General features: G+C 42.4%; 1 protein-coding gene across 1 annotated transcript; it reads left to right on the forward strand.

The window, feature by feature from the left end:
• Window positions 1–58: 58 nt before the first annotated feature.
• LIN7C (lin-7 homolog C, crumbs cell polarity complex component) lies at window positions 59–13,343 on the forward strand. The gene is made up of 5 exons (XM_083444662.1): window positions 59–281; window positions 4,930–5,048; window positions 5,584–5,655; window positions 7,490–7,699; window positions 9,240–13,343. The coding sequence occupies exons 1-5, from the start codon at window positions 245–247 to the stop codon at window positions 9,393–9,395; spliced, it is 594 nt and encodes a 197-aa protein (XP_083300788.1). The 5' UTR covers window positions 59–244; the 3' UTR covers window positions 9,396–13,343.
• Window positions 13,344–13,569: the final 226 nt, after the last annotated feature.

Consider the following 13,569-nt stretch of genomic DNA (forward strand, 5'->3'; position numbering starts at 1 on the left):
CCCCCCTCTCTCTCGAGCAGCTACCATTCCGCCCACCTGGGCGAACGGGCTCCGGAATCCCGCCCGCCTACCTAAGTGGCAGAACGAGAGCACCCGACGCGCCATCCCCTCGCGCGCCTCGCTAGTTCCGGCGAGAGCCGGGAAAAGCCGCGGCCTTCGCCCCTCCTTCGCCTCGGCGCGTCCTGGAAGCAGCGCCGCCTCTTGCCCGGCGTCACTTCCCCGAGAGCAGCTGGAGAAGGAGAAGATGGCGGCGCTGGGGGAGCCGGTGCGGCTGGAGAGAGGTGAGAGCAAAGGCAGGCGGGCGGGGAACGGCTGGCCTCGGCTGCAGCCACTGGAGAGCCGGATCTACTGAGCGATGCCCTGCAGGGGCGACGTGTGTCTTCGCCTTGGGGAGCGGGCAGGCTAAGCCCCAAAGCATTCTTAGGTCCTGAGGCTGGTCAGGGTAGGCGCAACTACTTGCCCGCAGCAACAGCAGCCCCGCAAGCCTCCGCCAAGAGTGGGGAGAGGGGGTGCCCTTGCCTCTCCCCGCCCCCGCTCCCACACCCAGAGATCCTCCGCAGCAGTTCTCCAGCTTAGGTGGCTTAAGGAAGAGGATTAGAGAAGTGCCAGGCTTACTAGCTGGGATGGCCGTCGCAAGTGGGGAGCGCCGAGAGAGAACCAGATGGGGGCGTGGCGTCCGGCCCGGCGGGGATCATCTTCTGTTCTAGGCTCCCTCCCTCCGCCCGTCTGTCAAAGCAGCCTCGGCTTCTTCTTTCTCTGCCTGGTCTGGGTCAGCTGGTGCTGAGCCAGGACCGTGGCTTGCGCGCTCCCCTGTGGGTCGGGGTGCGCGAGGAGGCTAATGGACAACACAAGGCCCCTGTGGAAGTTCAGGTTGGGCTGCTGCTCTCGGAAGGAGCCAGCCGGTTCTCTGGGTGTAAAGTTATGGAAGTTTTAAATCGGAGTTCTTAGGCCTCGGTGGAAAATGCACTGTGAGCTGCTACTATGTATAGTTAGTTGGGAGGGTCTAATTTATGAGCCTAGAAGCATCTAGGCCCCCATCTGCACTGTACATTTAAAGAGCATCATACTGCTTTAAACGATCATGGTTTCCCCCAAAGAATCCTGGGACTGGGAAGTGTCGTGGGCTAAGAGTGCTGAGTGCTTTTCGGATACCTCCTCTTCCCCTGAGGGATGGGCAGTTCTCAGAGTGGTTTAACAGTCAGTATGTCTTCCCTGGGAACTCGGGAACTGTTGCTCTGTGAGGGGGAGAGGGTTCTCTGTGACTACATAATGCTAATGCAGACTGAATAACGGATTCCTAGGCCTCAGAAGCCAATTTAGTGGGTTAGGTTTCTTACAGTGCTGCAGCAAAATGTTGTCGCATTGAGTGCTCATAACAAGGGGTTCTAGGAACCAGCCAGCTATACTCTTTTTCCAGGGTGCTCCTACACACCCACCCACCCCCTGCCCCCATTTGGTCAACATTCTGTGGTCACTGAATGTGCTCAGTCCTGATTGAGCTGAGTTTTACAGGAAAGGCTAGGTACTGAATGTTAAGAACTGCTGCATGTCCCCAAACTTTTAGGTGAACTGGTGTGATTAAACAGGATTTAGGCTTTTAGCTCTGAGTTATCCTGAACTGTAATGCACACATGTTGGTATATATATGGTATTGTGTGTGTATGTGTGTGTGTGTATTCTTCAGAGCTTGTGTGGTTCTTTAACTTGCACCTGGTAGATGAGGGTTCAAATATCTCATTAGGCATTAAATCACTGTTGGCCTTGTTTGCCTTAGAAACTCAGATATATAAGCTAATCACTAAATGACACCTTAAATCTAGTTATGGCCACCAAAACAGAATATCTAGGTATCTTTTCTTTTCTTTCTTCTTTTTTTTTTGTTTACAATGATTATTATTATTATTATTATTATTATTATTATCATCAGCATTAGCATTAGTCATTTCTATATCACTTTATATTTTAAAGAAAAAAATCTCAAAGCACATTACAACACATTAAAACATCAAATAAAACAATCCAAAATAAAGCAAGTTCAAGCTTCAAGGAAAATATTTCAAATCCTTCTCCAAATGACATTTTGCTTTTCCTATATTTATTTACCCACTTAATTTGTATAGCTGCCCCATAGCAGAAGTATTTTAGGAAGCCAGTGTGGTGTAGTGGTTAGATAGTCAGACTGGGAGATCAGGGTTCAAATCCGCTCTCAGGCATGAAGCTCACTGGGTGACCCTGGGCCGGTCACAGGCTCTTAACATACCTCCCAGGACTGTTATGGGGATTAACTGAGGGGGTGAACTATGTACTTAGAGAGAAAGGTGGGATATAAAAGCTGGAGGGGGCAGCCAAATGGAGATGTCAGTCGCCAACCTGGCATTCAGAGATCTCCACAGGGTCACAATTGGAGTTGCAAAACATGCCTGGCCCTTGGTGAATTTCTAGCACTGCTCATGAAGAAGGGCCTCAGTTGTTGATCACAGGGTTTGGGCAGGTTCGTAGTATTGCTGATACAAAGTTTTCATAGAATTGCTGATACAAAGTTTTCATAGAATTGCTGATACAAATGATGACATTTTTAAGAAAACAGAATAATTGTTACTTTGCAGTGATGTTGAAGAAATGTACATTGTATCTTAACAGTATTTCAATAGAAACTAAACTTAGCAAATACAGTGGTACCTTGGGTTACATACGCTTCAGGTTACAGACTCCGCTAACCCAGAAATATTATCTCGGGTTAAGAACTTTGCTTCAGGATGAGAACAGAAATCGTGCTCTGGTGGTGAAGCAGCAGCGGGAGGCCCCATTAGCTAAAGTGGTGCTTCAGGTTAAGAACAGTTTCAGGTTAAGAACAGACCTCCGGAACAAATTAAGTACTTAGCCCGAGGTACTACTGTAATGACCAAGTAGGCTATTTTTGAGTCAATTGTCAAAATATTGATGGCTCAAGGGCCGGGGGGGGGCGGGGATCGGGATCCTGTGTTTTATGAGGGAACAGTTCAGATAAAGAAAAAGGAAATAGCAGGTTAAAATGTAGTGTCTGTGTAAAGCTATGACAGAGAACAAGATTTAGTATCACTGATGACTGACCTCTTCATCAGTTATGGAATGAAGTCAAACAGCATCACCCATGCAGCTTGCTGTATGTGCAACATTAAGCACTGCACCCTGCATGACTTTGACGCTCAAGCCCACCCTAAAAGTAGTGTTCAACATCTGATGTTCAGCCTTTAAATCTCTTGCCACTCCCAGAAACATTTCCCCCCTTTGTACATGCATGATTCCAAACAGAACTGGGTCACCAGCTCACACTGAAAAAAGGATAGGGAATGTGCAAACACCTCTGGGAAATTCTTCTTGCCTAATTGAAATTCTTTTACTGTCTTGGAGAGTACTGTTTTCAAAATGTCCATGCTAGGCAAAATTCAATAGGAACTCTTAAGTAACAGTTGACCTTTTGGGTCTAACAACCCAGGAATTCTCAGAAATAGAAGGAAGGGTGTAACTGAGCCAGTTAAAGTCATGATGATATTCTCCCATGAATGGATGTTGTGTAACCCATATAACTGACAATCAGTTGCCATGTTTTAGTTTTCCAAATATGGCTGGGTTTGTTTGTTTTTGAAACTTCTAACATTCATTATACAGTAGTGGCTTATTGTAACCTCCTATTTGTTTTGAACAACATTTTATCCTTTGCTCCTTCAAGGAAAATTAAGTAATATTTGCAAATAAAAACAAAAAAATTGGATGCTTGGACTCAGCTGCTGGCTCTGCTCTTTGTCATGCAAAGGCTGTGTTTTTATTTCTAATCTTCAAAGACTAAGCTTTGGGAAATACAATTTTTTTGCTAAGTTGTTGTTTTGATGGGTAACAGAGGCAACAACAGATGACTTAATTTTTTCCATGCTCCGTAGTGAGCGAGTGCTTGGTTGTGGAAGCAAATATTTAAGGAAGATGTTAGAATTGATAGTGGAGAAAAAGTTAAAATGCCATGTGTTTCCATGAAGCTGAGATGGCAGGTGTATCCGGCAGCAATAACATTTGTACTTAGCTTCCTGTCAACAGTTCATTGCATAATGGTCAATGCCTGACTCTCAGTGTTCCAATGATCATTCTATGGAAATGTACTCTTTCAGAGGCTCTGGTTTCTATTCAAATGCAAATATCAATGTCCTCTGCCCCTTGGGCCACCTTTTAACTTAATCATTTGGGTAAAATGTTCTCTGTGGTCTTTCCCTCTACTCAAGCAGTTTCAAGTGTGTTTTGCTCCCCAAGCTTGTTACAGCATTTGCACAGAGCTGTCTGCTTTGGGAACCATGTGCATTGTCTGTTAGTGACTTCAGGAGTATGTTCTAATCTGGAGCATAGACGGTTCATGTCATCTAAGCATGTGAACGTTGAACAGAGCCTAGAACAATATTTATGCTGCTGCTATGGAATGGCATTTAATTCTGCATCTGCATATTACAAAGGAAGAATGGTAGGGGGAGTCCAGATTGTTTTTCATGAGCGTTTGTCTGCCACTGAAATATTTGTAATAAAGAATCCCTAATAGGTATACATTGCAAGGAACAAGGTTTGCCTGAAACAGGAGAGCTGATGATTATTGGGATTCTGTCCTTGGGATTTTGTTGACAAGTATATCGGTCTGATGCTCATTAGTCATGGAACAAACATTGAAGAGCAAGTTGGTACAAGATTTGTACTGGGTTTTTCCTGCTCCAGATGAATGGGAAAGGAGTGCTTTCAAATGTTACTCTAGCTGCGTGGGAGCCACATTTCTATGAGTGGCTCCCACACAGTTGAGGTGTATAGGCTGATCACATGGTCTGATTCACTAGCCCAATTCAATGGTCAGAACCAGTATCATTACCCTCTGAGTAGATTTTAGTAGTTCATGTTCTTTCCTTGCCTTTCTTTTTACAGACATCTGTCGGGCTATTGAGTTGTTGGAAAAGTTGCAAAGGAGCGGAGAAGTGCCCCCACAAAAACTACAGGCTTTGCAGAGGGTCCTTCAAAGTGAATTCTGTAATGCTGTGCGGGAGGTATGTTTTTGAGGAGTGTGTGGAGAAGGTATAGATCAGTGTCTTCTCATTAATATTTGGGAGCTACACTGGGAATAGCCTTCTGTTGAAGTGCAATTGCAAGAAAAAAGATAATACAGTGGTATCTCTGGTTGCAAACGGGATCTGTTCTGGAGGCCCGTTCGCAACATGAAAAGCCCGTAACCTGAAGCACTGTATCTGCACAGGTGTGCAGTGCAATTTGGCACTTGTGCATATGTGCAAAGCATGATTTAGCACTATTTTGCATTCGCAAGCGGTGAAACCCGGAAGTAACCCTTTCTGGTACTTCTGGGTCGCCGCGGGACGCAACCTGAAAAAACATAACATGAAGCAAACATAACATGAGGTATGACTGTAGTGAATGACAAACCAAGTTTCCTGATTCACAATTCAGTGCATGCATGCAAAATTATAGTTAATCCGCACAGTTCATTTGGAAATATTATTAATGTGGTTTGATTTAGTCATCCCCTATCCAATAAACCACATACCTGATTTTTCTTTCTTTCTAAAGGTATATGAGCACGTGTATGAGACTGTGGACATCAGCAGTAGCCCAGAAGTGAGAGCTAATGCCACAGCCAAGGTAAGACTCCTATTTAGGAAGGGTTAATATGTTAAAGCTCAACTGGCAGCTCCGATCTATGAAAGCTGAAGTATTAGGCTATGAAAATATTGCAGTGAGCTGTGCTTTTGAGCTCAATGGGAATATCCGTGAAACAAACACTTTAAACAATTGTAGGCTTAAGATAAACTGGGAAGAATGAAAGAGCTCCTTACCAAAGACAAAGTTTTCCTATAGCAGTTCCCTATTTTAAAGTTGTTGTTTTTCTGTTAATGCACTGAAGCAGTTAATGTTCACTAATGCAGTCTCATGCGGATGCTTTTTACATGTTTATTGACTGCCTTCCTACCCCAATGCATGGGATGCTAAAATAGCATTCTTGCTGAACAGTCAGTGCATTGGATAAATGCCTGGTGTTCCCACAGTACAAAAATGTGGAGGGTTGGGTTTGTCAGCACCTGTTACTATGAGGATGTTGAAGGGGGTTTAGGACAGGGTGATGAATACTGCCTCTGCTTAGAGAGCATTCTGTTGTGCAATATGACTCTCATTTGTACATTTGTTTACTTGATTCCAGTGCCCAAGTTAAAAATGCATAGTAGTGCATCTGTTATAAGGAACTCGTGTGTATTTTCAAAACACACGCAAGGGGGAGCGGAGGTCCTTTGGCTGGCTCGGGCGATATGGGATTGGGGGGAGGGGCAATTTCCATCTCTTGCAATTAGTGCCAGCACCATCCATTAAGAGTTTTGGTGTAATCTTCAACACCTCCCTTTCCATGGAGGCGCAGATTGCAGTTATAACAAAGGTGGCATTCTTTCATTTCCGCCAAGCTAAACAGTTAGCTCTTTACCTCTCTCAGCCTGACTTAGCCACTGTGATCCACGTGACGGTCACCTCCAGACTTGATTATTGTAACTCACTCTACGTGGGGCTGCCCTTGAGACTGACCCAGAAACTCCAGTGGGTGCAGAATGCTGCAGCAAGACTCCTTACGGGGTCCTCACCATGGGATCACATTCACCCAGTGCTATACCAGCTGCACTGGCTCCCGGTGGAGTACAGGATCAGGTTTAAGGTGCTAATTTTAACCTTTAAAGCCCTATATGGCCTAGGACGCTCGTACCTACGGGACCGCCTCTCCTGGTATGTCCCACGGAGGACCTTACAGTCTTCAAATAAAAACATCTTGGAGATCCTGGGCCACAGGGAGGTTAGGCTGGCCTCAACCAGAGCCAGGGCTTTTTCAGCCGTGGCCCCGATCTGGTGGAATGCTCTGTCACAAGAGACTAGGGCCCTGTGGGCCTTGACATCTTTCCACAGGGCCTGCAAGACGGAGCTGTCCCACCAGGCCTTTGGCCAGGGCACAGACTGACCCCCTCCTTCTGTAATCCTCATAGAACTCTAGCCCAATGGTTGCCATTAATTTGACTCTGAATTGATTTTGGAATGAATTGATTTTAGAATGTATTTCAATTAATTGATTGTGATTTTATGTAAACTGTGTTATTTTTACTGTTGTTAGCTGCTCTGAGCCCGCCTTTGGCTGGGGAGGACGGGATATAAATAATAAATTATTATTATTATTATTATTATTATTATTATTCACCTTTGTCCATATATCATCAAAGAAAATGCAGTTATAAGTGAAACAGTGCATCTTTTTGGTTTATTTGCCTTTTGTTTTTCCATGGTTTGGAGTACAAACCATCTTCAGAACATTTGCAGGGGATGCACTTGTATTGGCAGTATTTAGCAAGATGCTTTGAAATATTTGCCTTTGAAATAAGACAGTGAATAAGATTCCAAACCTTGTGAACTATGGGGAGGAAAATGAGATTTCCATGTTTTGCAGGCCACTGTTGCTGCCTTTGCTGCCAGTGAGGGTCATTCCCATCCCAGAGTCGTTGAACTACCAAAAACAGAAGAAGGGCTCGGATTCAACATCATGGGCGGCAAAGAGCAAAATTCTCCAATCTATATATCCCGAATTATCCCAGGTGGTATTGCTGATAGACACGGGGGATTGAAGCGTGGAGACCAGCTTCTTTCTGTAAACGGAGTGGTAGGGATGGAATTTAACTTCCACTTGTAGTAGCTACCTGTGACCGCTTGAGGGCATTGCGGGGATGTTGATTGCTTGGTCTTGTGTGTATTATGCAGTATGGGGGGAAAAAACAGGTTTATATTTTCCTTTTGCAAATCATAATGGAGAGTAAAATATTATGGAGTGTGTTTTAGATTTGCAATTCTAAGTTCACTAGCGCTGATAGAAGCCTGCTGTTATGTGAGGAAACATTTTTAATTAATAAAGCAGGTGGATACACATTTTAGAACTGGATCCCAAATTTGTTGAAATAACATTAGCAAGATGTTAGTAAAATAGTTTATTATTAATAGTCTGTTAGTAAAATAGTCATTGATGAGAAACTGCCCATATGCAACTTTAAATGAAAAAATATTTTCTACTCTTGAGACCTGTCAGCTATATTTTGGCTTAACCTACCTCACAGGATTTGTGAGGATAAAATGAGATAGCCTCATGCATACCACTTTGAGCTCCTTGCAGTCTAGGCAAGATACAAAATAAATAATGAAGGCTGAAGGTATAGGGGCAAAATCCTGAAAGGATGAGGCTGTGCTTCAGAAATTTGTGTGTGTGTGTGTGTGTGTGTGTGTGTGTGTGTGTGTGAATGAATTTGGATAGGAAAGGACCTAATCCACTGTGCTGAGTGGACTTCACCTCCCAGTTTTCACACTTCCCAAACGTGCCAAAAAATGTATCAAAATGCATTTTAAAATAATCTGCTTTTGGAGGGAACAGCATGATAAGCATGGATTGAGTGAACCCATGTAAAAACGACACAGACCAGAACTAAAGATTCATCCCTTTCTAGTTGTGACTCCTTGAGTTTTCTGTGTCAAGTTACCTCAGAACACCTGAGGTAAAGCAGTTCTCCCATACAATGCTACTTTGCATGCACATTTGCTTTTTTCCTAAATGCGGTTAAAATGTAGCAACGGCCAGCAGCTCCTTGTTCCATTTTCCTAATAGGTAGCCACTGGAATAGCTCACAACAACTCAAGTCCTCCCACAATGAACTGTTTTGGCGGCTGACTAAAGGAGTCATTGATACTCAGCTGACCAGTCCCCACACAGCCTTCCAGCTGGTGGGTGGCACTGAGAAAATCCTTACCTTTCTATAGACTCATTCATTTGTCCTGGTAACTTCAGGTGGGGGAACTAATTTTGCCAGGCAATCCGGCTGTGCCCTGATAAGGTGGGGAAATCTTGGGAGTCTGGCAATCTACCTAGGAACACATCAGGACCCATTTACATATCATGACTGACATTTTGAGAAGCACTGTTGTAAGTGAAACCTAGAGCAACTGCCCTTTTCTTCCCCCCACCTTAAATATGTGCTTAATTTTGAAAGCCACAAATTACCTAGAACAGATAATGTTATGATACAGCCAACATAAAATCTAGCTCTTCTATGTGAGGTCATTCAGCTAGCCTTATAAATAACAATGTTGGAATATTAGAGTGCTTTTTTATATATATTTACTAACAGAATGGTTAATTTTTGAAATATTTGTTTCAGAGTGTTGAAGGGGAGCACCACGAGAAAGCTGTGGAACTGCTAAAAGCTGCTCAAGGAAAAGTTAAGCTGGTTGTACGATACACACCCAAAGTCCTGGAAGAGATGGAGTCACGATTTGAGAAAATGAGATCGGCAAAACGCAGGCAACAGAATTAATGTATTACATGTAACTTAAGGAAAAGCATGGACTTTGCTTGTCTGGAAACGTCAGACAAGCAATGTTAGAAAAGGGTGTTAATTTTGTTAATGCTTTGTCTTTTACAAATAACTCTTGAACATCTTAATGCTTCTGAGAAGAAAAGTTTACATGGGCGTTTGTAGCTATGTGGTTTTACAGATCCTTTCTTTAAAATTCAAACCTGTAACCATCAGAACAAATTTGTAAAGTGTTTTTAAAATACATTTTAATAAGCTTTTTTCAGCATTTGTAACATCTGTTTTCTAGTACTTTTTCCCATTTGGCATTACTTAAAACTGGAAATCTTTATTTTGGATACAGATATAAAACAAGTCTTACTCTTTTTGGCACTAAATTTAGTCTTCTACATACAAGTAGTCATAATTATGTGGTCAAGTACAATTAGTGCTTTTGATGAACAAGTTTCTGTGCATGTTCTCAATCATAACTTTATATGGTTAATGACATCTTGGACACTTTCTTACCTCTTTTGTGAATAATTTGTAACAGGCAGTCTCTTATATTTAATGTTTCAGTGATTGACATCACTAGCAGCAATCATTCCTATAATTTAGATACTTTTGTACTAATTTCTGAATACTTGGAGAAAGTGGAAAGCATACCTGACTGTAGTTGTGTATTTATATTCAGTAAGGTAAAATTGCATGCAGTGCAGAAAAGATTGTATATGTACTCAAGACTTTCTTCTGTTGTAAGTTACTTCTGCAACTGTGTCTACTTGTTCTCTTAACAGTGATGGATGTAACCCACATCAGGTACCTAAGTGGGTGGTGTGCTCTTCCTTCCTAGAGCATCAGCGTTCTTTCAGTATGCTGTTTGCAGTTGTCATAGTGACACAGAAAAGCTAACAGATAACGCAAATTCTTTTGTAAAAACACTCAGGCAGCAGACACTACTCTCTATCAGAAAAGGCATTCCCTGCTTGTGTAAATCCATTGGGCATGCTTCTAACCCAAAGTGGATAGCATTTTGCTACATCGCATATAGTCCCCCCCCCCCTCAAGTTGTCCATGAAGTAAGTACAAATCCACAACTGAAGTTTCAGCAGATGGCTTGTGCTAAGAGAGAGCTAGTATGTCTGGGGTGCTTAGAAAATATCCACCTGGAGTTGCAAAGAAATCCTTTTCTAGAGCCTGGGAATCTCTATAAAGAGATTCATTTGGCTGGTGGTCTGCCAAAGTTATACTGTGGTGGGCTGTGCTTTGCAACTAAAGATTCCTGTTTATCCCTTACTACTGTGGATGAAAATGCCTGACCAACATGGTTCCTTCATCCAGATGCTCTACCTCAAAACTGCAAATCCTTGAAGCTCTGTTTAAGTTTAAAGTTGCCTCACTCTTTTAGCATAAGCTGTCAAGCCAAAACAAAGAACTTGCAGCAGCTGGAGACACGTTATTTTCAGCCGAGCCCCACAACTGTACAAGTTCATCTTTCTGGGGTTTAGAAGATCAGTTAGCAAAGAGACTCTTTGCTTTTGCAAATGTTGGTAGTGATGTGGTCGTTGGTAGTGATGTGGTCACTAAGCTTGCTAGACCTGTGTGATAACTGTAGTGGCAGTGGAGGCTGAGTTCCTGCAGACATTACTGACTTGCATCATAGATGCTTTCATTGCTGCTCATGTTACTGTCCTGGGCTAAACCTTCCAACTTTATTTAAACAGAGCGCTACTTAAACTTGCTTATAGACTGTATAGTTTAATCCTGAAAGCATTTGCACCACTTTCAGCTGTTCAGAAAGATGACACAAAGGACCAGTCTCTAATTCTCAAGTTAATTTTTTTGAGCCAAGAAGCTATCTTGCTAATGCTTATCCAGAGAGACAAAGTAGTTTGATCGATGGACAATGGAAACTACACTGAACCGTGTTGCTTCAGGAATATGGATTTTATTGGGATGTATTTCTGAGTAAGCGTGCCCAGGATGGCAAACCTTTTCTTGCTGAATTTCAGTGTGTTGCCTTCCCTCAATCGCTTTGATTGAGCTTCAAGCCATTATGTTGACATCTTCAGCCTAGCAACGTTGCAGGAAAATCATTTTTGTGAGGGGTGTATGTAACAGAGAGTTATTCTGCTTTTCTTAGAACCCCTGTCTTGAAAGCTTCAGTTGTACAAGAGATGCATGGAGCCCTGCTTCCACCCTTTTCTCACTAATCTGCTGCCACTATTCCCTACTCTGCCTGAGATGAAAATAGCCAGTGGTTCAATCTCCTCCCTTAATAACAAACTAAAAAGGGGGTTACCTTGATGAAACTTGAACATTCCTGGCTCGGTATATCTAGCATTAGCCTGGTTATCCACTGGATGTCAGTGTTCAGCTGTAAATGCATCCTAGTGGATAGGAGTAAGTGTTCTGCAACATGTCTCCTCTGCATGAACTACATGCAGTCAAATATAACTAGAGTGCCAATATAAAAGGTCAGGAGAGTAGATTTTTCATTCTAACGACAGCGTAAATCTTACATTTGTTTGGATGACCGGGGCGGGGGGGTAATCTAGCAAAATTGATTCAAGTAACCTTAAATCCTTTGAGCATTTAGACAGAATAAGCCTACAGTAAATTGAAGATTTAGTGACTGAAGCCATGAAGCATGTATTATTATTATTCTTTTGTCTTTTTTGTCACTTTGGGCTTATCCACACTTACCTTTCCTCTGCTCTTTTCAGGCACGGTCCGCACTTTAAAGCTCCATGTATGAGCACCTTTTTTCCTTTTTGCCCCAGAGCTTTCCTTGTGAAAACCTGCTCTTTAAAGCTCAGTCAGCGCAAACAGCAATCTGCAGGAAACACAAACTGACGTTTGATCCAATTGAGCACTAAAGAGCGGGTTTTTGCAGGGAAAGCTCTGGGGTAAAACAAACAAACATTTGGACACAGAGCTTTTATAAGCACGGATCTGTGCCTGGAAACTGCAGGGCAAAAGGTAAGTGTGGGTGAGCCTTTAAATAAGTGAGCACTGAATTGCACGGTTTAAATATGTAGCCAGCTGCAGAAGGCAACCAGCTGTACCATGTTGGTGGACTGTATATTTTTTATGGAGCAATTAATATTTAAAATAATGAGACCAAAAGAAGTAGTTGGGCCAATCAGGAAGTATTTTATTTTAATTATATATGATACTAGATTTGTGTTGGAGGTTTCTATAGTAAAAAGAATAGGGTCAAACAAATACTATAATAAAAATAGTTTAATCTACTTTTACTGAATATAGACATGTGTTTTGTTACTCTAGAAAGGGTTAGCTTGGGGTAGCCTGGGCTGCTGTTGAAAAGTGCTCATGGCTATGATCCTTTTGCCCGCTTGCCTGGGATTGATCACCATTGAATTTCATGGGACTTGCTTCTAAGTAGACATGTATATGGTCGCACTGCTAGGGGGTTTCATCATCAAGCCTGGCATATGGATTCAGTAGGCTCCAGGCCTTTTGGATTAAAGTCTGGTGTGTAGCAAATGGGGGCCAGACAGTGGCAATATATATATTTGCCTCTTGTCTTTATTGGAATCAAAAGCACTGTGTAAAAGATGTGCTGCTAAACCCATCTCATATCCAAAATTTGGATCAGTAGAAACTGTGAAAGAGGCCCAAAGCCAGATAGATGTGTGTGTCTACTTAAAACTGGTCTCTCTTTTCCTTAGTCGCTGCAATACAAATGGGATCCTGAGCCCAGGTTGAAAGCCAGTTTTTAAAGTAAAGTTAGATTCGTTGGAGAATCAAGATATGAACATATAAGATACTACTGAACAGGTGCAATGACTACATTGTATTGGTGTGTGCACATATGCAATAATTTAATAGCCAGCAAAAATTAAAACATAGACAATACTGTGTGTGTAGTCTTTATGTACTTAATTGCTGCTTGAGGGCCCTGTACATTTTTTAGGAACATGAAAATAAAGAATTGAAATTTCATACTTCTTGCTGTGTGAGTACTCTCTCTATTTCCTTATTGTCTTACTGATACAAATGAAACAAAGTTCATACTATCCTTATAAGATAGCCACCATATTCGAGTATATTTATTTGGGAGACTCTTTTCAACACTCCTGGCTTCCCCCACAAAATACACTTCAGGGTTTATCCTTGCAAGTTCAGAATTAGTATGGTAGTACTAATACCTAGAGGACATGGGTGGTGC

The sequence above is a fragment of the Podarcis tiliguerta genome (assembly GCF_965153285.1).
Source record: "Podarcis tiliguerta genome assembly, chromosome: 1".
NCBI classification, from domain to species: domain Eukaryota; kingdom Metazoa; phylum Chordata; class Lepidosauria; order Squamata; family Lacertidae; genus Podarcis; species Podarcis tiliguerta.